Below are 23,507 nucleotides of genomic sequence, written 5' to 3'. Positions count from 1 at the left end.
TAGTTAAATACAATTATTGAGAATAATGAATTGGGATGCAAATAGATTGGATTTTGGATATGATACGTCACCCATATCATAAAACTTTGTATGTTGGATACTCTCAAATTTTGGGGTAGATCTTGGATAACCCAATTTAGGTGTGTAAATTTAAATATTTGGAACAAATATTTAATTGTTGAGAATTTGTATATCTACATCATAATTGAAGGAATATTAAATTTCAAAATTGAAAATAGTTTTTTAAAAGGGTTTTACTTTGATTTTCAAAAGATGTGATTAGGAGATTTCACATATTAAGTAATATTATCTTCTCTACTATTTATTCTTTAAATTTTAATTTTTATTAATATTAAGTGATGATATCTTCTCTACAAATATTTTCTTAGAATAAAGTTTTCTTTTGATTTGTAGTTAGGTTTTAACTTTAAAGATGGCTTTAGGGTTTGAGATTGAAAATGGATGAATGAAGCATGTGGATTTTAGGAAAGGGAAGAGAAATGGAGAATAAATGATAGGGTGAAAAAGCAAGTGGGCATGGTAAAATGGCCATAAAGTTTGTAGCATAAAGTATCTTCTCAAACTAAGTGAAACATGAGAGAGTAAAAAAGAAATGTAGCACTGAAAACCCTTAGTTGTGGTACAACACTAAATTATTAGCTAAGAACAGGCAGGCCTGTGAAAAGTAACAGAAATGTGAATGGTGATTTGGAATATGGGTCCATTTCAAGGACTGTTTGCAACTTTTGGATGGTCCCACACTGTGTCATGCATAGATTTGAAGATGGTACAATGAAACATGCAATGAATTCTTATCTTTCTCAACATGCTTCTCCATGGAAGTGGTACAATAATAATCTTTCTCCGAATGATAATCTTTCTTTCTTTTCTGTTTTCTTTTTTGGGTGGGCCTGCATTTTCCAATAATGATGATCAGACTTATGATGTGATGGATTTGGATCTAGAAACCATGTGAGGAATGTGGTTTGGAAGGGGTTTATTTGATTTAGAGATGGGTCAGTGATCAAAGGAGAGGTGGTTAACTAATGGGCATTGTCTTGAAGCATTGGTCCAACACCCATTGGGGATGAAGGGCGAGAGAGGAGATTATTAGCTATTGGTCCAAGGTCCATTAAAGATGGGAATGGAGAGACAGAGAGAGCCCATTAAGGTTGGAGAGAGAGAGAGAGAGAGAGAGAGAGAGAGATTAACCCTACTTGTCTAAGCTGTAAGGATGGATGAAGGGAGAGGGAGAGAGGATTAAAAGGGGCCATATGATAAAAAATATAGAAAAGAAATTGGACCATATCTTCAACTACTGGTCCAAGGCCCATCAGGCATGGGGCAACTACTGGTCCAAAAGCCCATCAAGGATGAAAAGGCGGTCAATAAAATGAGAAAAGCGAAGGCAATGGTGAGATGGACACAAAAGGAAAGATGATAGGTATGGGTTTTCTCAGAAATTCAACAAAACAGTCATAAAATATTTATTGGCCTCTTGGAGAGAGAGAGAGAGAGAGAGAGAGAGAGAGGGAGGGAGGGAGGGAGGGAGGGGAGAGGAGGATAAAAGGAGAGATGGAGATGGGCTCTTGTTGGGCTGTTCACCAACACCAAGTACTTGTTTAAGCAGACAAAAAGAAGTGTTTGGATAAAGGGGTGTGGAGAGAATCAAAAGCAAAGGTGTCTGCTTCTGCTTCTGCTTCTTCTGCTAGCTTCTCTCAAAACACAATCTTTCATACATCTTTTGCAAATACCTCCCTTCCCTCCTTTCTTCCCACTACCCTTCTTGGGAGAAGAATGGAAGGAAAAGAAAACAGTACATCTGCAACAAATCAAAACAAACAAAGGTTCAAAAGAATTTGTGTCTTCTGTGGTAGCAGACCTGGATACAAGTCTGCATTCAGTGAAGCCGCTCTTCAGCTTGGTAATCTTCTGGTAATAAAATCAATTTAAGGGGATATATGTACATAGATTCTTCTTCATCTGTTTGCATCTTTTGGGTTCTTTCCTGTTATCATTTCTATTTGGTTCTCAGGTTGAGAGAAAGATTGATTTGGTATATGGTGGAGGAAGTGTAGGCCTAATGGGTTTAATCTCTCAGACTGTTTTCAATGGAGGTTGCCATGTTCTTGGGTACTTTTCATTTTTCCCACATTATTAGTCCCTTGCTTTTTCTTTGGGTTTCAGTAAGACAATTTACATATTTCTTCGTCTTCTTTTTGTATTAGAGTAATTCCTAGAGCTCTTTTGCCACATGAGGTAATACTATCCATCATTCTTCCCTCAAAAATACTTAATTTTCCTTCTTCTAAGTGTCATTTAACATATACTTTTTCCCAGTGAAACAACTCAAAACTCAAACCCCACTCGCAGATATCAGGAGAAACCATAGGAGAAGTGAAGACAGTTGCAGACATGCACCAAAGGAAGTCAGAAATGGCGAAAAATGCAGACGCTTTCATTGCACTTCCGGGTCTGTATATCACCATATTCTCCCTTTCACTCAAGTATGCATACATGTCCCTAATTGTTTATATTCTAATCAAAGTTCTAAACTGTGTCTTAGGTGGTTATGGAACCATGGAAGAACTATTAGAAATGATAACCTGGTCACAGCTAGGAATTCATGAAAAACCAGTAAGATGGGTCCTTTTTTCTTTTTTCCAATCATCTTCAAGATTTGGCAAATGGGTACCTTTCAACATTTGATTTTTTTTAATTAGTCTTTTCTTGTTGATATTAAAATTTGTAACAGGTGGGATTATTGAATGTAGATGGGTATTATAACAGCTTGCTCACCCTATTTGACAAAGGAGTAGAGGAGGGTTTCATAGAAGATTCAGCAAGGAATATCATGATTTCAGCAACCACGGCAGAAGAACTCATCAAGAAAATGGAGGTATCCCCACAACAACCCCAAGAAAATGCAGACCCTCTTCATAATATTTAAACACAACACTTAGATAAAATATTAGGATTGGTTGCTAGATCATTGGAGTGATGACAAAACAAAACAAAACAAAGTTGCAGGAAAAAGCTGAGAATAATTTGTTATTATTTTGATGACATGTTTGCAGGAGTATGCACCAGTCCATGACAGGGTTGCACCAAGACAAACCTGGGAAGTGGACCAATTATTATGATGAGGCTTCTCAAAGATCTTAAAAATCTCAATCACCCATCTCTCTGTATATATAGAACACGTATATATAAGATATATATATTGGTGTAGTTCCATTTTAATCAAAAGAAAGGGACACCAAAAGATAGTCATATCTCTCTCCCAAGTGGGAAACCCTTGAGATCCCAAAAATCTTGAGCACCCCATTTGTATATTCATGATTGACGACATGCAGTAGTTGCAGTTTCCATTTAGAATTGAAAAATAAGTCTTGTGTAGGTGTGTATCTGTATGTGGGTGTGTGGGGTTTTGGCCATTGACAATCTCAAAAGAGCATCAATGGTGAATTGGGACAAGTGGGGGTGAGGAGAAAAGACTAGAGAGAAGGAAAATGATGAAGAATAGGGATGTTCTTTTTGTGGGTTTGTGCGTGTGGGTACGTGTGTCTCTGTGGATTAAGGTTGTGGGCACTTGCTTTTCAATTTTATTTATTTTTATTTTTTTTAGATGGTGTGTGGTGGGGTTGAGATTGTGATGTGTGGATGGAAAGTAGGGCTTTTGGATTTTGGGGTGTTTGTTCACTGAGCCACTGCGGGCTTGGGTCCCACTCCATAATTGAAACTTTGTTGCTTACTACCTTGTCAACTCTCTTGTTATTGTATTATTTTGCTTAATAGAGATGTGTTTTCATACATGACACTGCAGCCAAATTTTCAAGTGTTTTTGGCCCTTTGCATCTTAGGCCATGTTTGGATTTATTTTCAATAAGATAAAAACTCTTTTTTCTAAGCTAAATAACAACTTCTGACTTACAAAAGTTTATGAATTTCTTATAAAAAAATTTCATTTTAGCTTGTGAAAATATATATATATTCATTTTCTTATAAAATTCAATATTTTAATTTAATAAAAATATTGTTTTATATTTAATAAAAGTTTCATAATATTAATTTCACTTTTTGAAATTTTTTACTTTACCTCAATAAGGAGAAATGTAAAATGCAAAATTTTATTAAAAACAAGTTTGAAAAAAATATTAAATATTATCTCTTAATATGATTTGATTGAATTTTCATATAAAGTAGTGAGAGATGTCAAATCCCCTTCATCAAAGTAGGCTTTTTCTCCAACATTTTCTCTCTTAGAATTCAATTATTTCTACTCTATTCAATGAAATATAAAGACAAATCACTAGTAAAAGGTACTTTAATGGACTCAAGATCTAAGTATTTTAAACGATTTCAAGCCAAAGATGCTTCTATTCAATATAAGAATTACCCTTATCATTTAATATTTTTGTGTAAATTCATTATTTTCTTTCTATATTTAATTAATTAATTAATTAACCAATCCAGCCCTTTCTCCATGTCATCTTCCTTCATTATTCTTTGTTTCAGAGCTCTTAAATGCACGGTAGGAATCTGTGATGTAACTTCCTTGCCATTTTCCATGATTTCAAATTTGAAACTTCCATAATTATTATAATTAGCCATTAATATTTATTAAAAAATTTCCTTCTAACATCATTATGCTATTGCAAGTATAACCAATTATGATAAGAGGGAGAAACCCTAATCACCTCCCTGATGTTTAAGTGATGTAGGGTAGACTCATGGATGCTCATCACCTCCCAAGAAAGACCCATATCACTTCCTTAGCATTTAAGTGGTCTAGAGTAGAAAAGTGATAGAATACTTAGCAAATATGTCAAACATAATTTCAATCTTGTGATGTAGCACACCTTGCAATTTTCCTTTATTTCAATTTTGAAACTCTCTGAAGTTTAAGTGGTGTAAGGTGGAAGGATAGACTCATATTTGGACTTACCTTGAAATGCTTACCAAATGTACAAACATGACAAATAAGAAAAATATGTGGGTTACTTGGAGAAAAAAGGGGATTAGGGGAAGACCCATTCACTCTTTTGTACAATCATGGCATCTGCATTGACCATCTCTTTTAAAGACAAGAAGATCACTTTCAAAGTGACAAACCCTAGTTTTGTTTGATGCAGGGTAGGAAAAACCCTACCTTTGTTTGGATGCAGAAAGGAAATGGGGGAAGATTCATGTTGTTTTCCCTGGGATTTGAATCTAAAATGGAAGAGTCCTCAGCTTTTAACACCACTAAAGGGATATGGGCACAAACCACCTAACAAAGGTACCATCAATTATTTTCGATAGTGAATGGAGCCCTCCCCCTCAAACCCACATGTTGTACCCTCTCTCCTTTCTGAAGCCAATGACTCCAGAGTACAATCACAACTTGGGCCAAACCTTCATTGCTTGGTGGGTTGAAGCTTTAATTCTTGGTTGCTTCAATTGGAAAACTCCCCACATGATGAATCTTTAGGTAAAATAGAAGCTAGATTTGCTGGATTCTCAAAAGTGCCTTTCTGATTTGCTTTAGCCCTCTAGATGGTAGCTCGGAGAAACCCTTGTTACACACTACTTGTTCATCCTAGTTACATTCACTCTAAGCTGAGAAAGGAGTCTTAACCAACTGTCAACAACTGCCAGTCCGGGCGCCTAGGAATTCCTGAAGTCTGAACACCTACTTTGCAAACTGAGCACATCAAGCCAATCCCTTCCCTAAATCTTGCTATTCGCCTAGACTGATGATGAACCTTTTTGGAGTTAAGAGAGGGAATGCTATCCTCTACTGAGGAGGAATGAGGATCCAGCCCTCCATCCATTTTTCTGTCGGGGTACAGGCTAATCTCCATGGACCAGAAGTGCATCTCCAGGGATGTTAGGGAAGTGGAGATGTAAGCTAACTCAAAAAGTTGCCTAATGTTTAAGGAGATGAGTTGAAGTCCAAGGAAAGTTGGGACTGCATGAACAGAAATTGAACTCAACAACAGACAGTCTAAACAAACAACTACAGAATCACTACTCTTTAGTGGGGCAAACTACAGAGTCCATCCTAGAGTAATATAGAGCCTAATGGCAATTAAAAATGCAAGAAACTGAATTGTGACTACTACAAGGGACCTGACCACAAGTCAAAAGTTGATGGTAGAATCATAGCCTGATCATTCCTTTCCACATCTCCAATGTCAGAAAACTGGCATACACCTTTCCTAAAGGAAAAAACAAATTCAAGTAGAGAAGCAAATATAAGATTGAACAGGCACATGATAATTTTTCCTTTCCCTTTTTTTTTTTAACGAGGATTTCTTTTGTTGAATAATTAAATTCATGATGGGTGTGGCGTACAAAAGGCTGACCCTTGATTTCAATTATCCACTACAAGAGTGTATATCACATAAGTTGCTCAGAATTTTTCTTTACATGTTGTGACTCCACATAACTGATGATTTTCCCCCATCATCATAATCATAAGTTACAGTACAGTAGGATGACTAACCATTTAAGAAATCATTCAGATAGAAAGTGTCAGAAGCATTTTCGGTGAACAATGGAAGGTCCAGTTTCATCATAGTCTCCCTTGGTTATATGCTGATTTTGAGGGAACACTACTTTGGCCAGTATGGCCCCTCCCACCCATGCAGAATACATTGTCAAGTTCTCCGGCATATATTCTGGGGGCTATAATGAACAAACAATCAGAACAAGCAAACAATCAGAAGAAGGATCACATGCAAGATCCAATGAAGCAACAATAACAAGGTTTGAAAAGAAATTCATAAATGCTCAAAACAAATTAACTTTCTGGAATAAATGCTGATCGGTGAGATAGGTAGGACTGATCTAATAGAAATGTTAGAAATTACCTTTACAAGTGAAGGACGAATAGCTGAGGAGCATAGGCTAGCTTCTTTCTGGAACCTATCCTCAAAACCTGCATTAGGGAGCAAAATCACCTGAAGTCAGCAGCACGAGGAAAAGGTTCCTCCAGATCAAGAAATTATGTTACCTTCATCAAGGCCTTCTCTAACTAGATGGAACACATATCAAATCATTTGATGTTGGTGCTTCAGGGACCAAATCCATTAACACCAAAAACTAAAATGTAACATGGCAGTAAATGATTCTACCAGAACCAAAAAAAGGGAGGACCAAAGTATCTGACTCAGATCCAACCGTTTTGGTGTTAATGCATAATGAAAGTAAGGCACTAGAAAGGATGTGTTTCAATATGCAGCACATGTCTTAATAGCATCACACTAAACAAAATTCCATAAAGTCAAGTGTATGCAACCTTTTATCCTTAATAATATTGATTGGTGTTAAAGGGATGAGGAGGGTTTATGGGAGGTTCCAAGTTCAAGTCCCAATAGGGACAAAAAATTTACCTATCAAAGAAAAAAAAAATTGATTAGTGTTAACTTAGGCTAGCTTTTTTTTTTTTTTTTTTTTTTTTGATAAGTAAACACGAAATATATTAACACAAGGCAAAAAAGCCACATAGCATACAGGGAGTATACAAAGCAACAAAGGCCTCATAACCAAAAAAAGACAAAAAACATACCAACCCTTAAATGGAGGTTAACCACTCCAAGAAGCCTATAAGGGAGCGCGGCTCCACTCCACTATACAATTTTGCCCAGCCCCACACATTACAAACAAAAGAATTTTTAAGTTTCTGAATAGCTAACTCCCCCCTCCCCCCCTAAAAGCTAGTTTATTCCTCTCCTTCCAAACCATCCAAAAAATAAATAACGGAATGGATCTCCAGATTTCTTTCCTCTTTTTACCCACAAAAGAGCCCTTCCAGCTAAGTAGAACCTCTTTTACAGTTTCTAGAAAAACCCACTAGGCACCAAACAAACCAAGGACAATCTCCCACAACACTCTGGCCACTGTACAATGAATGAGCAAATGATTTACATTTTCCTCTTCGCTACCACATAAAAAGCATCGATTAGGAAGTTGTCACCCTCTCTTTTGAAGTCTATCAAGGGTAAGAACCTTCCCCCAAGTGGCTTCCCACACAAAGAACGCTAGTTTAATTGGGACTCTATCCACCCAAATGCCTTTTTTGGGGAAAACGAAGGCAATGGGGCTGATCAACAAGCTGTATGCATTCTTAACACCAAACTGCCCGTTTTTTCCTCCCTTCCAAAAAACCGAGTCTTCCTCCAAGGTAACCCTTTGACCCCTTAAGGCTTGAAGTAATTCACCTACCAAGTCCAACTCCCAATCGTTGAAATCTATGAAAAACCTTAAATTCCAGCCTCCTTGACCAGAATTCTGGTCCCACATTTCTACCACCGTGGCGTTCCTATGGGCAGCCACGGCATAGAGCTGAGGGAATCTTAGGGACAGCTCAACACCCCCACACCAAGGATCAGTCCAGAATCTGATTCTGGTGCCTTTTCCCACATTGAAAGCCATATTATCCCAGCACCAATCAGATTCCTTCAAAATTTCCTTCCAAACCCCAACACCAAACGCCCCATTTGCCTTCTTAGTCCTCCAACCAAGGTCCTCTTGCCCATATTTCGCCATGAGCAGCTTCCACAGCTCGTCCTTGGCCCGAGCGAATCTCCAAACCCATTTACCAAGCAAGGCTTTGTTCAAGAGAACTAGCTTCCTCAAGCCAAGCCCCCCTTCTCCTTACCCACACACACCAGTTTCCAATTGACTAAGTGGGCTTTTCTTTCCATATTTCCCCCTCCCAACTTAGGCCAACTTTTATGATACAAATGATGACATCATATTCTCTTTTTTTTTTTTTTTGATCAGAAACGAAGAGAAATATATTAATAGAAGGAAAGATACAGGAGAAAGAAAAGAAAGAAGAAACAAAAGAAACCACTAGAAGGATGAGAGGTCCTTCCTACACAATCTGAACAACAAAAAAACACCCAACATTAGCTAAAAACAAAGAGAAACCCCCACAAACTCAAACTTTTGAAGCGCAAACCTCACTCCAATTGAGTTGTAACACATTTAGAGGAACTCCTCTAAAAGCTGCAGAACAAGAAGCCCAAAGAGAGGAATAGAACAAAATCAAATCCCATAACGTCTCTTCCGATCTCCCCTTATCCTTAAAAATCCTATTGTTTCGCTCTTGCCACACTATCCAAACCAAAGTAAGGCAAGCAACTTGCCAAAGAGTCTTGCCTCTTAAAGAGTTCCCCAAGCCTTTAAAAGCAATAACCAACATGTCCTCAAAACTCCTTGGAGGGACCCAATCCAACCCAACTAGCTTGAACAACTTGTTCCAGAGTCCAATGGTAACAGGACAATGAAGAAAAAGGTGATCAATCGACTCTCCATTTCCTTTGCAAAGAATGCACCATTGAGGACAGAGGGACTTGTAGGGTCTTCTCAATTGCAACTTATCATTGGTGTTCACCTTCCCATGAGCTACTATCCAAGCGAGGGCCTTAACCTTTGAAGGGACTTTTGAACTCCACAAAAACTTGGCCGGAAGGAACAAAATAGGATTAGAGACTTTTGACGAGGCCAAGAAAAAAGATTTCACTGAAAACAAGTCTGACGAAGACAAAGACCACGCTCTAGAATCTGCCAAAGAAGGAGAGAAACGCACTGAACTGAGGGAGGACATTAATCTCTGAAGGAGATCAATTTCTGAATCGGTAAGATTGCGACGAAAATTTAAATTCCAAGCTAATGGAAAGGAATTGTCAAGGACATTCGAAACAGTGAGGTTTTTCACAGAAATAACTCTATAAAGATCAGCAAATTGCGAGCACAAAGATTGGTTACCCCACCAAAGATCTTCCCAAAAGCGAATTCTCTCCCCATTGCCCACCACTAGGCGAACAAAAGGGGAAAATTCCTGGAAAACTTGAGCAATAGCCTTCCAAGGACATCTATGTGACCATCTAACCACCATGTTGGCGTTCCATCCATTAGGATGTGTCCCATATATACTCACTATAACCTTATGCCAAAGACCACTCCTTTCTCTAGGGAACCTCCAAAGCCATTTCCCTAAGAGAGCAATATTTCTCAAAGAAATCTTCCCAAAACCCAAACCTCCCAACTCCTTTGGTCTGCTAACAACCTCCCATCTGACAAGATGATCTTTCTTCCCTTCCCCTGCCCCAGACCATAGAAAATTCCTTTGCATCTTCTCAATCTTTGAGGCAATTGAAGCTGAGATTTTAAAGAGGGAGAGGAAGTAACTAGGGATGTGAGACAAGCAAGACTGAATTAACGTAATCCTCCCTCCCAAAGACAAATAGGCCTTTTTCCAACCATCCAATCTTCTCGAAATTCTCTCAACCACCGAGTCCCAAAAGCCTATTGTCTTTGGGTTCCCTCCCAAAGGAAGACCTAAATAAGATAAAGGCCACTCAGACACTCTACAATAAAAAACTGAGGCCAGACTAGACAATAGCTCCTGCCTAGTGTTAATACCTGAAATGGTGCTTTTCTCTAAGTTGATTTTTAAACCAGAAACTTGCCCGAAAACCAAAAGGATAATCTTGAGGTTTTGAAGATGTTCTAAAGAGGCTTTAGAGAAAAAGATAGTGTCATCTGCAAACTGTAACAAAGACACTCTTGTCCTATCCCTCCCCACAGAAAAACCCTCAGTAAGCCCAATTTCCTCTGCTCTGAACAACAACCTACTTAGAACATCTGCTACTAAAGTAAAAAGGAAAGAAGAGAGAGGGTCTCCTTGTCTCAAACCTCTAGAAGCCTTAACCCAACCCTTTGCATTCCCATTAACTAGGATTGCAAAACTAGAAGAAGACAAACAACCCCTTATCCATGATCTCCATTTCTGGCTGAACCCCTTCCTTTGAAGCACATGATCTAAGAAGCCCCAATCCACATGATCATAGGCCTTCTCAAAATCGATTTTGAAAACAATTCCTTCCTCCCCTGACCTTCTTTTCTCATCCACCACTTCATTGGCTATCAACACAGCATCTAGAATGTGTCTCCCTTCAACAAAGGCTCCTTGAGAACCAGAGATTGTTTCATGAAGAACTTCGCGTAAACGCCTTGATAAGACCTTAGCAATTATCTTATACAAACTTGTAACCAAGCTAATAGGTCTATAATCTGACATCATATTCTCTTTCATCATTAAATAACTTATAATGTTGCGAAAGATGGATTTACCAAAACAAAAGGATGGTCGTGCATAAGCACAAGAGACTTGGCTCAACTGCCATGGGGTTGGGATGGGGATAAGGGTGGTTCCAGGTTAAAATTACCTACCAAAAAAAGATTCGAAAAGAAATCCCAGCTAGAGTTATCTAGAAGCCTTGGGTTCCAATTAGGGCTAACTTCTTTGGTTGGGAGGCGGCTTGGAGCAAGCTACTCACCATTGATTGCCTAAAGAGAAGTGGTTGGAACATCCCCAACAGGTGCTATCTGTGCAAAAATGAAGAGGAAACCACATATCACCTTTTTTTGTTTTGTGAGAAGGCTAGAATGTTAAGGCTTCTGATCTTCTCCCTTTTTAGGGTGCAATGGGTGATGCACTCCTCTGTTAGGAGGAACCTCTTGGGATGACATGGTTCTTTTGTGGGCAAGAAAATGGAGAAAGCTTGGAGAGCTGCCCCCCTCTGCTTGTTGTGGACCATTTGGAAAGAAAGGAATAGGAGGGCCTTCAACGATGTTGAGAGGAATGACCAAGAAATTAAATCTATTTTTTTGTACACTTTTGTGAATTGGGCTAGGGTGTATATAGAGGAACACACTTTCTCTTTGATTGATTTTGTAGACTGATTAGCTACCAACTAAGGGACATGCTTGCTGCCTTGTTGTTTTTTGTTCTTTTGTTCTCTGGTATACTCCGTGTATACTCTTTAGCCTCTTTGGCTTTTAATGAAATTTTCCTTTACCTATCAAAAAAAATGTATTACAAGATATGGTATATATAATATTCAAGAAACTGAAATTGATTTTGATAGGACCAAATTCAATTCACCAGTTCCCCTAGAATGCACATCTATAATCACAAATGGTACATAATGCTATGCAGCTTTGAGTACCAGTAGCCCTTTTGATCACATTTCTTTATTTACATAAGATGGCTTGCGCTTTTATGACTTTTGTTTTTATCAGATGCGCTTTTATGATTTATAAAGGTTATCATTTATACATTTTTTTTAAAAGATCCACATTTTTGGAAGAATCCTAGACTTTTTTTTTTCCCCGAAAGAAAATAATGATTTGAACCTGCTGAATCCTAAACACCTCAAGCGATATCCTGAACATATTTGAAGGTATCCAATTTTTCAAAAATTATGTCTAAATATAAATTTGTTAATACATATCTAGTTGTGTCCAACAAGCATCCATGTCAAAAGTCACTGGATAAGAACAAGCCTCTTTAGGAGAAGTACGCAACCTGCATCACTCACTCTCGAAATGGAATTTCCCAACTTCTACCTCTTACTAACCCATGCAATAACTCTTAGGCCCTAATGAAATCATTCCCTAACTGAAAATGAATCCAGCAAGCTAGTAGTTTAGGTCACAAAAATGAATTAGATCATTCCACACATACTCAGACTAACCAGAGCAGCTTGAGAACTACCTTGAGAGAAGGTATGCCACATGTTAGTTTTCCAAATAACTCTTACAAAATGAACTTACAATCCAAGAAAATTATTCAGCATAACTGAACATGACTAATTTATGAGATTGGCAGGATACTTCTCACTGAACTAAACTACATTCAAGAAGAAGCCCATGATCAAATATTTGATGGATCAGTTTTCATTATATACTTCGTTCAAAACCAGGCTGGTTGATTTTTTACAAGGACCTGTCAAGTCTGTTGGAATTAAAATGCAACTTAGTAGATTATAGCAGCAAGTATTAGCTAATATGGATTAGGAACTTAGAGGCCAAAATTAGAGTACTTGATAGATTGGGACTCACTGAAGTGAAGACACAGGTCCAATTCTTAGAACCATTTTGAAGCTTTCCATCAATCTCCATTACTCAAAGAGACAACATGTTTGTTGGATGGTCAAGAAGGTAAGCACTGTTTGTTTTCTGTGGTTGTGTATGGCAGCAGGGACATTTCATTTATAAAGATACCATGAAACTGTTATGTACTAATGCTGAATGATACTGTTTCAATTCAACTATCATAAAGAGAAAAAAAAAAATGGTAACCATATTTACAGCTAGGAATCTCCACAGTTAGCAGATCCCATTGTTTAAATGATCTACATGCATGAATATCACAGTTGAAGTGTAAGGAAAAATTAAATCCTCCTATCAAACAAAAACAAAGTCATAATCTACTACTCTACCTTAATTCCATATGATGATAATGTACCATATTTTGATTCACTACAATCAAAGAATCAAAACTTACCACCCATGGAAGCAGTGCCGCCACAAAGCACAGTATTTTCCAGCAGCTGCCTGTGATTCTCAGATGACACGGTTGAGATACTACGAACAAGCTGCTCAACAATTCCATGTGCTTCTAGACCCAATATAGATGGCTGAAATAAAGCCTCACCAACAGTATATCGCTCCCTTCCAATATTTATCACCTGAACCAATATTTGAGAGGGTAACACTCAAACATATAACGACATTGAATGTCCTAAACCAAAAACGTCATCATGAAGCATGGGTAGAAAAAAAAAAGAAACTTATGTAGCATGCATGAGCTATGAAGAGAACTATGTTTGGAACATAAATACTGCATGTGAGAGATGTGGCTTACATGTTTCAGAATCATTCACCATCATCTTTTCTGTATGATTTCAATGAGCAAAATGATTTTTTTTTTTTTAAAAAAAAGGACTTAATTGCCTGAATATTTTGTAATTAAAATCTGCATCCATCCAAAGATCTCATTCTCTAATTCTCAAGAGCTGAAGGAGAATGGATTAGATATGAATTGACAATTGTTCAAACATATGACAAGTTTAATCCACACAAGGTAGTCAAAGTGAATCACAGGCCAACAAAACCTTATTTCAACTATTCTAGATCAGCTATATCAATCCTATTCTTATTTTTTATTGGTGAAAATACCCATTCCAACTTCCTTGGAGCCTCTGATAGCACAACAAGACAACAATGGGTTCTCCATCCCTGAAACTTCCCCAGAGCCACCAATAGCACAGTCGACAGCTCTTTGCCCCTGTGGGGATGGAGTGACAAAAGTTTTGAGAATTTGAGAGGTCACAGCAAGACAAATATAACATGGGTGTGGTGTGAGATCTGTGTCAAATACAGATATATTGCATTGGATACGGCTGTTTAGTTGCATTATCTCTTTTTTTTTTTTTTAAATGGCATTTATACTGCTTCAAATACATTTATTTCTATCTATATCTCTTTCTTAATCTTTAAAAATTATAATAGACAATAATATAAAATAAATTATAATAAAAAAATTAAGAACTTTTAAACTAATTTTTAGCTCTTGTAATAAAAATTAAAGAATTTTTAAATTAATTTTTAACTCTTGTAACATAAGTGTTTTATCTCTTTCTTAATTTTTTTTAAAATCATAATAAAATATAATAATTAATAGTTGCTTTATCTCTTTCTTAATTTTTAAAATAAAATTTAAAGATAATAATTAACATCACAACAATATAAAGATAAATATCAAAATGAATATCTTCAAAAATCTTGAGATAAATTATAATAATTAATATAAAAAAATTTAAATTTTAAATACGATAATAAATTAAATATGAATTCTAAACTAATCATTGGTATGATATTGTCTTAAATATTTTATCAACATCCTATTAAAATAAAAGACATATGATAAAAAAGTTCTTCATGTACAATTACCAATAATCTCTAAGTAAAATAAGCTTAACATCTTCTTAAAATAGAAAAGATAAAATAAATATATTTTCAAATTACAATTAACTATGTAGTATTATAGATAACTTATCTCACTATGCTTATATTTAGTGTTAATTAATATTGCATCTAAATACCCGCACCCATAGTTGAGATTCTTCGCAACAGAATCCCCATGTTCAAAGATTTTGGGATGCAAAGGATCCAACACCTATACATACCTGCACCCGAGCCCATGTAACATGGATGCCATATATTCTACGGAAGATATATTTTCCATTAAATCATATGTGAACATCTCTTCACTCACTACCTCAACCCACATCCTTGAGGATTTTCGTTGCCCCTACCCACAACTTGGACCATAACTTTGCTTGCTGACGGCAATACACAATGCAATTAAGATCTCATCTGGATTTCCTTTATCTTGCTCTTCTGCATTCCTTTTGGGTGAAACAGTTGTTTCTTGATTGCAAACCAAGGCAGAAGCAATTTTGAGAGGACTTGATTTAGGATATGCTAACTTTTGTCCTAGCTCCACCAAATGTTGTGTTTCTTGATTTTCTATATAACTGAATTTTGAAAACTTTCCCATGAAACCCATCATAAAGCTATCATGCAGTGAAGCACCAAAATATTTATAGATAAAAATTCAAACACTGTCTTAATGCTATTGTCAAATACAATCTAGACCAGGCACTCCCTCAGAGAGTTGAAGGCAGAAGCACAATTTTACACGGAACAGTTCTCATGTTAGATAAAGAAGATAACTTGACATATAAACTACACTCAACTAGGAAATAGTAGAAAACTAATGAACAAAGGTATATAATTTTTCAAATTATGTACAAAACATAGAACGTGAACATGCATTTTTTCCAAGTTATGCATACAACTGAGATTGTGATTGATACCCTGACAAATATCCCTATCAAAACAATTTTTTCTTTCATAACAAGAGATTGTTTAAGTTCCTGGAGTAAACTCCAAAATACATCATTTGAACAGACAAGATTTTCATCAGCAATTAGCTAGTCACAGAAAATTTTCATGGATTTTATCATAGCTTCCTTAATAAGCCCTAACCCTTCTTCATACACAACCGTAATTTTAACCTAACAGTATAACTGATTAGGTCCCAATTGAATCCCAATTCATCTTACCTTACTTAGCTCTAATTTTCAGCACTTACAACCATAAACTTTTACACATTCAACCTTCAGTTATTTGAAGCTTTTATTATAGTTCTACATCATTTAAATAAAAATTAAATCATTTATCCAAACAAGCTTCCAAGTTATGCTAGATACCAAGTTTAAAAAACCAAAACACAAACCTGTCCATCAGGCAGGGTATGTTGCTCTCTCTGGCATGATCGTTGGATCTTCTCATAAGCAAGTTCATCTTCGGCACAACATGAATATTGCTCTTTTAACCTCTCAACGTCAGTTATGTTGAGATTCACTGTTGGGTTGGATTTACCAAGTTCCTGAGCAAGCAACTTTGTCAAATCAACACCTCCAATTTCAAATCTTCTCGAGGCAATGTGCTGAACTGCACCTTCAATTACTGGTGCAATATCTGGTAAAAAGTAACAAAATGAAAAATAAAAAGTTGAAAAACACATTTTTCTTTATAGGCAAAACTAAAAAGTTGAAAAATACAAGGTACAACACAAACAGTTATTCAAGTGGAACAGTATTTTCTGGATGAGCACACAGTTGCAGTTTTGAAAAAAAACTTTTTTTTCCTTCTTAGAACTAGCATCCATATTGGAAATGGTAGACACACGAGATTTCAGTGGGACATTTGGGTTGGGAATTCTAAGTTGAAGGATCTTTTCCCTACGCTGTTCAGAATTGCAGCCCATAAATCTACTTCAATGGCTGACCTATGGGGGACACAAGGCGGTGAAGACGGATGTTGGGAGGTGCACTTTAGAAGATCCTTCCAAGATTGGGAATTGGAGGAGGTGACTCGTTTTTTGGAACATATTTCTGCGATAAAGGTTCAAGAAGGGGAGGATTCCTTAGCTTGGAAGAACGATGGGAGGTGAAAGTTTAATGTCAAATTGTATTACAGGTCTTTAAGGGCCGAGAATAGCTTTTTAGTTCCAGCCAAAGAGATTTGGGGTTTGTATGGTCCTCTTAGGACTCGTTTTTTTGCTTGGGAAGTAGTTAGGGGAAAAAAATTAACAATAAACATGTTAATGAAAAGGGACTGGTCCATGGTCAATAGGTGCACCCTTTGTAAAGACAGTGAGGAATCGACGGACCATGTTCTGATTCATTGTGGTAAGACAAGGGAGCTATGAACTTTGCTGCTATCATCTTTTGGACTAGTGTGGGTGTTCTCAACTTCAGTGAAAAATCTTCTTCTAGAATGGAAAGTAAAGGGACTAGGAAAGAAGACGAAAGCAGTTTGGAGATTGGCGCCTATTTGTCTTTTTTGGTGTATTTCGGGAGAGTAAAACCAAAGAACGTTCCAAAAGGAAGAGTTGTCAAACCAAAGCTTGGGAAACCTCTTTTTCCGTTCACTTCTAGAGTGGTATCATCAGTTTTTGGATTTAGATTTTCCCTTTCTTCTAAATTTTTTGGGTGATTGGCATGGTGGCTAGCTTTATTTCTCTCCAGTTTCTTTATTTCTTTTGAAGCCTAGTTTTGGCTCTTTTTGTATATCGCCTATATACATAGAGTGCGCCCCCTGTTTTGACGTCTTCTTAATTCAATCTACCTTTGTCTATGAAAAAAAAAAACCTTCTTTTAGTGATAGGCAAAGATCAATTATATTAACAACCCATAACAAAAGGACGTTCAAAAGCATACATGGTGTATACAAGACATCAAAAGGTCAAACTCAGCTAAGGGATACGCAAAAAACAACATCCTCACCTTACTTGGAGCTCAATCAATCAATTAGTGAAGCCAAATCATCCAATTAAAAAAAACTTATGCATACAATGCTGTAAGGGAACAAACCATCCATGTCAACTAAAAGAATATAGATAGTTTTCATCTATACCTGGAGTAGATAGTTTTCCTTGCTGTTGATAAGAGATGTAGCGTTGTGCTTGGGGGAAGGACTGCTCATCCCTCTCTTTATTTACTTATTTCTTTTTTTTTTGATAAGTTCTCTTTATTTACTTTTTTACTTTTTTTTGATAAAAAAAATATACATATGATTTAGTAGAAGCATTAAAAAGCTCAATTTTAGATGAAAAGGAACCTTTTTCAATCTGAGCCCAAAACTATGAAAGTAAAAAGAACCAGAGTACATTAGAAACTGGGTGTACATGCATAAAAGTCTACTGACTTCTACAGTTCTAAAGGGTGAGAGCTTTATGCCATTGTACATTTGAGGTGAGTGCAAGCTCAAGGCACTTAAATAACCCAACCCATGAGCCATCCTAGCAACACACGTGCATGTGGTCACACATGCACACACACACACCAAGGGCGAGAGAGAGAGTGTGAGAGCAGACTAACACCCATGTCCATGGTTAAGGTTCCCATTACACATACACTTCACAATATTAGACTAGCTTAGTCAACTGACATTGCTGACAAATTTGAGTTCAAACACCTCCAACCCTTGTCGACACATGTAAATTGTTTCTTAAGATCAGATCAATTGATAAAAGGTCAAAGAAACATATGCCAACAAAAACAGGACCATCTTTACATTCCTTACTCCTGGCGGAGGGAGAATAGACCTAAGGTCTGAAAGCGAGCCAGGCCTGAATTTCCTGAGCCACGGCCCAGTCTGGACCATGTAGACTGCCCTGCACCTTGCCAGGGCAGTAGGACTAGGCTAGTCTGAAGACCAACTGTGGCCAGAAAAATTCAGGCCGTAGACTGGCCTGGACCACACTGAACCTTGCCCCAAATTCTAAAAATGAGCTGACCCAAGCCTGGCTGAAGCCCGCTTACATTTTTTACTTAACTAGGTAAGCAGAGGGACTCAAAGCTCAACCAAAAAAATTCATGATTTTCTGATTGATCACCAAGCTAAGGCAAATTCCATTAAAGGATCAGCCGGAAGCCAAAGCCTAGGCTCAGGCCTAGGACCAAGCTTGGGCCCCTGGGATGAGTGGTGGATCCATCAAAGCCCAGCCTGGACCAAGCCATGGACAGCCAAAGCCAGGCCCACTCCCATCCCTTCTTGCTCCCAAAGACATATTTATAATTTGATCAACATTCGGCCCCCTCTCTTTAAGCCTTTCGAAGGACTCTCCCCTTGATTAAGACAAATCAGATGAAAGGTTTTCCTTCCCTCTCTACTGGGCAGACTAGACTGTCCACAATCTGGACTTTTGCATGTGTGAGCCACCTAAAAAACTATAAGAGCAAATGAATTTGTTGATTGTATGCAAAAGTGGGCATTCCTCGCCATCCCCATTTGTTTCAGGTAATATATAACTTGTTCGAGTTAAGCTTCATTTATACCATCTCACTTGCACGCACGCACATACACATGAATCCACACTCATCCAGCACCAAGAGAGGCATTTAATAAACAAATATGTAAAGGAAATTTCATTAGATTAAAAAAACAACAGCAGTGGATAGGTTTCCTTCTTTTAGGCATGCGTACCTATCTTCCCATGACCAATATCAACAGTGCAGCCTGAGATTCGTCCAACAGCATAAAGTGATAATACTGCTTGCTCTGATGCATAAAAGCCGGAGATATTAAATGTTTCAAACATCAATTGCACCAATTGTTCCCTGAAAGCCTGGAACATAGAACTACTTTTATTTCTATTTAAAGGAAAGAGGAAAGGAAAAAAAAAAGAAAAGAACCAGAACTATATCCATCGCAGAAACTTTTATAGTGGTTAAACTGAAATAGAACACTGAACTATCCAGTAGCATCCACTACCTGTACAGTCAATTGATTTCAGGATGTCAATATTCATTGTGATCAACCCAAATAGAATGTTGAGTTATCTGGTAACGACACATTCTATTCTAGTGGAAAAACCCAGAATTCCCAAAGAAAAGGACTCAACAACTTTGGATTAAAATGTGTCAACATTTGATCCCAGCATCCACTGTTTTGCACAATTAAAATTCCATTCTTATTGCTTCTAGAGAATAGATTGACTTGAATGACTGCATTTTGTCTTTTGTGTAAACAACTGAACAACAAACTTAACTAAAAACAATGAAAGACTCTGCTAACCTTGGGAGTTGAAAGTGGGTCTGTAAATAAAATCTGTCCTTCATTGCCCATTTCCCATCCGAGGCCAGTGTAGAGAACATGATTCAATAAATCTTCCATGGCATCCCAATCTCTAATAAAACCTCGCACAACTGGATCAACAGTAATGTCCTCAAATAACGAACTGTCTGTCAAGGGTCCATCTTCAAGTGTGCGTTTCATTTGGGTAGGAATTATCTGGATCATATTTTAGAGATGTCAAAAACCTTCCTTCAACATATTTATCAACCAAGATTGAAAGAAATAAAAAGAAGAAATGTAAATTCACATGTCATGCCATTCACAAAATCTCAAAGGAGAACAAAAAATGACATTCCCACTGAAAATAACTGCAGACCAAGTACCTATTTTGAGGAAGAATGTTTATTTGAAAAAAAAAAAAAATCAAATACATTATGCTGTCAGCCAATCACTAATACCAAAGGTTCAGAGATTCATAACAATATTGTTTTTTGTTGTTCACATTAAAGTTATCTAGCCAAGAAACAAAGATAAAAAAGATACAGAAAGCTTGCAAAAAAATTGATAAGGACATGAAAATAGCATTTATAGAACATAAAGGCCACAAAAACAAAAAAAAACACCACTTCAAATTTGTGAGGAGTAACACCATCAAATCCAATCATGAATGCACAATGGTCCAAGATGAATTGAGTCTCACAATTCCCGCAGCTAAGTGAAGGTAATCACAAGTTTAGTTCAGAAAACAATTCTACCCTTTTTTTTATAAGGAATACGAAGTTATTGAAAGGTGCATAATGGTACAGGATGCAACCTATGTGCAAAGGAGGTATACAATGAGTGCCCAAGGCACAGTTTGACTCATTACAAAGTACAAAATAACAGAACAAATTGTACAAATGATCTAACTTCCACATGACAATAATTTTGTCTTAATTCTTCATGACAAAATTTTAGTTCCATACTTCCATCGACCATAACACATACATTGGGCTTAGTAGAGGTGACAATTTATAACTTTTGGGATCCCATTTAACAAACAACATATGTGATTATTTGGTTCCACCAAGAAAAATGGTTGAACGAAAACAAACTTTTCAAGGGGTGGGGTGACAGAAGAAATTTCAAACATGCTTTCTCGGCAACAAGACAGAGGGAAGGACTCCAAGATATCTCAATCTATTGAGGGAAATTTTACAACTTGGTGAATGTAAACAATAATTTTGACAAAATGCTAAATCTTTTGCTTTAGAAAAACAAAATTTTGACATTTCCAGCAAAGGGATTATTTACAAAGAATTTTCCACCTTTTTTACTTGTTTCTCTCAACAACCAAACAGAGGGCAAGGGACCAGCCCAATCTAGAATTTTGATGATTACAAAGAGTTTAGCATTAATATTTATCAAGTTCAACAATATGCTACCTTTTGCTGTAGGAAAACAAAATTTTGACATTTCCAGTGAAGGTATCATTTACAGAGAATTTTTCTCCTCAATCAAAAACAGGCAAAAGAGACCAATACTTCTCATTGCAGCCTTTCAGTGACCACAAAACCTTAGCACTTGGTAAGAAAAATTTCAGGAAAAATGCTACTTTTGTAATAAGTTTGAACTACTGACATTTTAAGTAAGAGGATCACTCAAAATTTCATCTTTTCCTTTGAAAATTTTAAAAAATAAGAGAGAGAGAGAGAGAGAGAGAGAGAGAGAGAGAGAGAGAGAGAGAGAGAGAGAGAAAAGAAAAAGAAAGAAAGCACCACATGTGCACACACCGAAATTTCAGCATTCCACGTACAGGGTCGTACAGGAGATTTCCCCTAACCCAAACATAGAGCAAGAGAAGATCACTATTTCTCAATCCAGGACTTCAACTAATTTGCTGTAAAAAAACCGAGAATTTCAACAATCACAATAAAGGGGTCATCTACAGAGAATTTTCCCAAATTTTCAAACGAAATTTTCTTCTTAGCCAAGCAGAGACAAAACAGACCAATAATTCACAATCTAGGGTTCCATTCACTACAAAAACTTCAGCACTCATAGGGAAAAGCGGTTACCATGGAAGGAGCCTGATCTGGAACAGCGAATCCAGCTTTGAGAAGCTTGGAACCAGCGTCGACCACCACTGCCTCCATGCTTCCAAGCTCGCAAAAACCCTAGCTTTCAGTCTTCCCAGCTTCTAGCGCCTAAGCATTTGAAAATCTAGGCCTTAGTCACAGTAATTCAATAGCGATGTGGAGTGCTTGTACCTCCTGCTGTAAATCTTGTACCTTGTCTTCCTTATTCTAGTAGGAAGAAAAAATGATAAAATCTTTTAAATAGATGTTTTTTCTTCTTTTTTTTTGGGGTGAAATTAAGAAATAATATCTCCATTTTAAAATTTAATATTAATTTTCTAGCCGTTTAAAAATACGTAAAATTATTTAATATTAAATATTCAGGAGTGAAAATGCCTTTAATGGTAATAATTTTATTTAGTGGCCTTTGAAATATTTTTAAGAAAAAACACTTAATATTTAGGATATATTTCATATTTTATATTTTTAGAATTAGAAAATAATAGTAACTTTTATATCAAATAATTATTTTTAAAATTGTTTAAAAAAATTAAGGTCTTAAAAAAGTTTTATAACAATAAATTTTAAGAAATTTTAAAAGTGATTTTTAAATTTATATTTTTTACATAAAATGTTCATATAGAAATTTTTTTGATTTAAAAAATAAAAAATTGCAAGGTATCTAAACATTCACTAAGGCATGTTTGATAGCTGTTTTAGAAAATAATTTTGAAAAACAATGTTTTAAAACTGTTTTCTTGTAAAACAATTTTTTTTTTGGGAACTTGAAATATTTTTTACACTTTTTTAATATGTTTAAATATATTTTTAAAATAAATCTTATATCTAGTACTTTATTTTTAATCATTTTACATATTATTTTCTAAAACAATCCTAAAATATAGAAGTGAAAACAACATCAAATAAATTAAAAAATATTATTTAAAAACATCTTATTTTCTGTTTTTAAGAACAAAAAATATAAAATAATTTTTTTTTATTTTAAAGAACAAAAAATTATTCTAAAAAATAATTAACAAATAAGCCCTAAATATTTTAATATAATAAAATAAAATATTTTTATAATATTTTTTAGTGATGTATTATATATATATATATAAAAAAACAAAATTAGTAATTGGCTTTATGGAGGAGAGAAAAGTTGAAGGATAATCTTATTTAACTATATTGTTACTGGACTGCATGTTTATAGAATTATTTTTTAAAAATTCTTAAAAAGTCTATTCTTTTTTAATAGTGTAATTTTACATGATTCTCTCTAATTTCTTTTTGAAACAAATTCAAATATGAGAAATAGTTTCCCAACCTATTCTCCATGAAATCACTTTAAACTTATATATAATGCAAAGTTATGCTGCTCTAGAAAACACTTGAAAAAAAAAAAAAAAAAAACTTAAACTTGTTTTAAAAAAATCACCCCATTTTCAAAACAAA

At 36.0% G+C, this 23,507-nt stretch overlaps 2 protein-coding genes across 4 annotated transcripts; one reads left to right on the top strand and one right to left on the bottom strand.

Annotated features, from left to right (window-relative positions):
• The first annotated feature begins 1,532 nt into the window (after window positions 1-1,532).
• Window positions 1,533-3,766, top strand: LOC100248154 (probable cytokinin riboside 5'-monophosphate phosphoribohydrolase LOGL10). Of its 3 annotated transcripts, XM_002274711.4 has the most exons (7): window positions 1,533-1,935; window positions 2,036-2,133; window positions 2,229-2,259; window positions 2,374-2,473; window positions 2,567-2,637; window positions 2,756-2,899; window positions 3,078-3,766. In XM_002274711.4, the coding sequence occupies exons 1-7, from the start codon at window positions 1,798-1,800 to the stop codon at window positions 3,141-3,143; spliced, it is 648 nt and encodes a 215-aa protein (XP_002274747.1). In that variant the 5' UTR covers window positions 1,533-1,797; the 3' UTR covers window positions 3,144-3,766. The 3 variants fall into 3 exon arrangements, with proteins under 3 accessions (XP_002274747.1, XP_010659393.1, XP_059598187.1); XM_010661091.3 differs by having other exon boundaries at window positions 1,555-1,935; window positions 2,374-2,637; XM_059742204.1 differs by having other exon boundaries at window positions 1,817-1,924; window positions 2,374-2,637.
• Window positions 3,767-6,331: 2,565 nt separating this feature from the next.
• On the bottom strand, window positions 6,332-22,277 carry LOC100255047 (actin-related protein 7). Its single transcript, XM_002278219.4, has 7 exons — window positions 22,053-22,277; window positions 19,996-20,211; window positions 19,405-19,546; window positions 16,148-16,392; window positions 13,349-13,532; window positions 6,858-6,925; window positions 6,332-6,672 (listed from the first exon to the last, which is right to left on the bottom strand). The coding sequence occupies exons 1-7, from the start codon at window positions 22,128-22,130 to the stop codon at window positions 6,520-6,522; spliced, it is 1,086 nt and encodes a 361-aa protein (XP_002278255.1). The 5' UTR covers window positions 22,131-22,277; the 3' UTR covers window positions 6,332-6,519.
• Between the last annotated feature and the right edge of the window lie 1,230 nt (window positions 22,278-23,507).

This window comes from Vitis vinifera, chromosome 13, assembly GCF_030704535.1.
Source record: "Vitis vinifera cultivar Pinot Noir 40024 chromosome 13, ASM3070453v1".
In the NCBI taxonomy this organism is placed as follows: Eukaryota; Viridiplantae; Streptophyta; class Magnoliopsida; order Vitales; family Vitaceae; genus Vitis; species Vitis vinifera.
The sequence above is the reverse complement of the archived record's forward strand: the minus strand, read 5'-3'. Positions and strand labels throughout refer to the sequence as shown.

Excerpts from the sequence above, each read along its gene's own strand:
- LOC100248154 (XM_010661091.3), top strand. The coding sequence starts at position 1,798 with ATGGAAGGAAAAGAAAACAGTACATCTGCAACAAATCAAAACAAACAA. Across the intron at positions 2,260-2,373 it reads GAGCTCTTTTGCCACATGAG|ATATCAGGAGAAACCATAGG; the intron begins GTAATACTATCC and ends CCCCACTCGCAG. Across the intron at positions 2,900-3,077 it reads AACTCATCAAGAAAATGGAG|GAGTATGCACCAGTCCATGA; the intron begins GTATCCCCACAA and ends ACATGTTTGCAG.
- LOC100255047 (XM_002278219.4), bottom strand. The coding sequence starts at position 22,130 with ATGGAGGCAGTGGTGGTCGACGCTGGTTCCAAGCTTCTCAAAGCTGGA. Across the intron at positions 19,547-19,995 it reads ACCCACTTTCAACTCCCAAG|GCTTTCAGGGAACAATTGGT; the intron begins GTTAGCAGAGTC and ends TCTATGTTCCAG. Across the intron at positions 16,393-19,404 it reads TATTGGTCATGGGAAGATAG|ATATTGCACCAGTAATTGAA; the intron begins GTACGCATGCCT and ends ACTTTTTACCAG.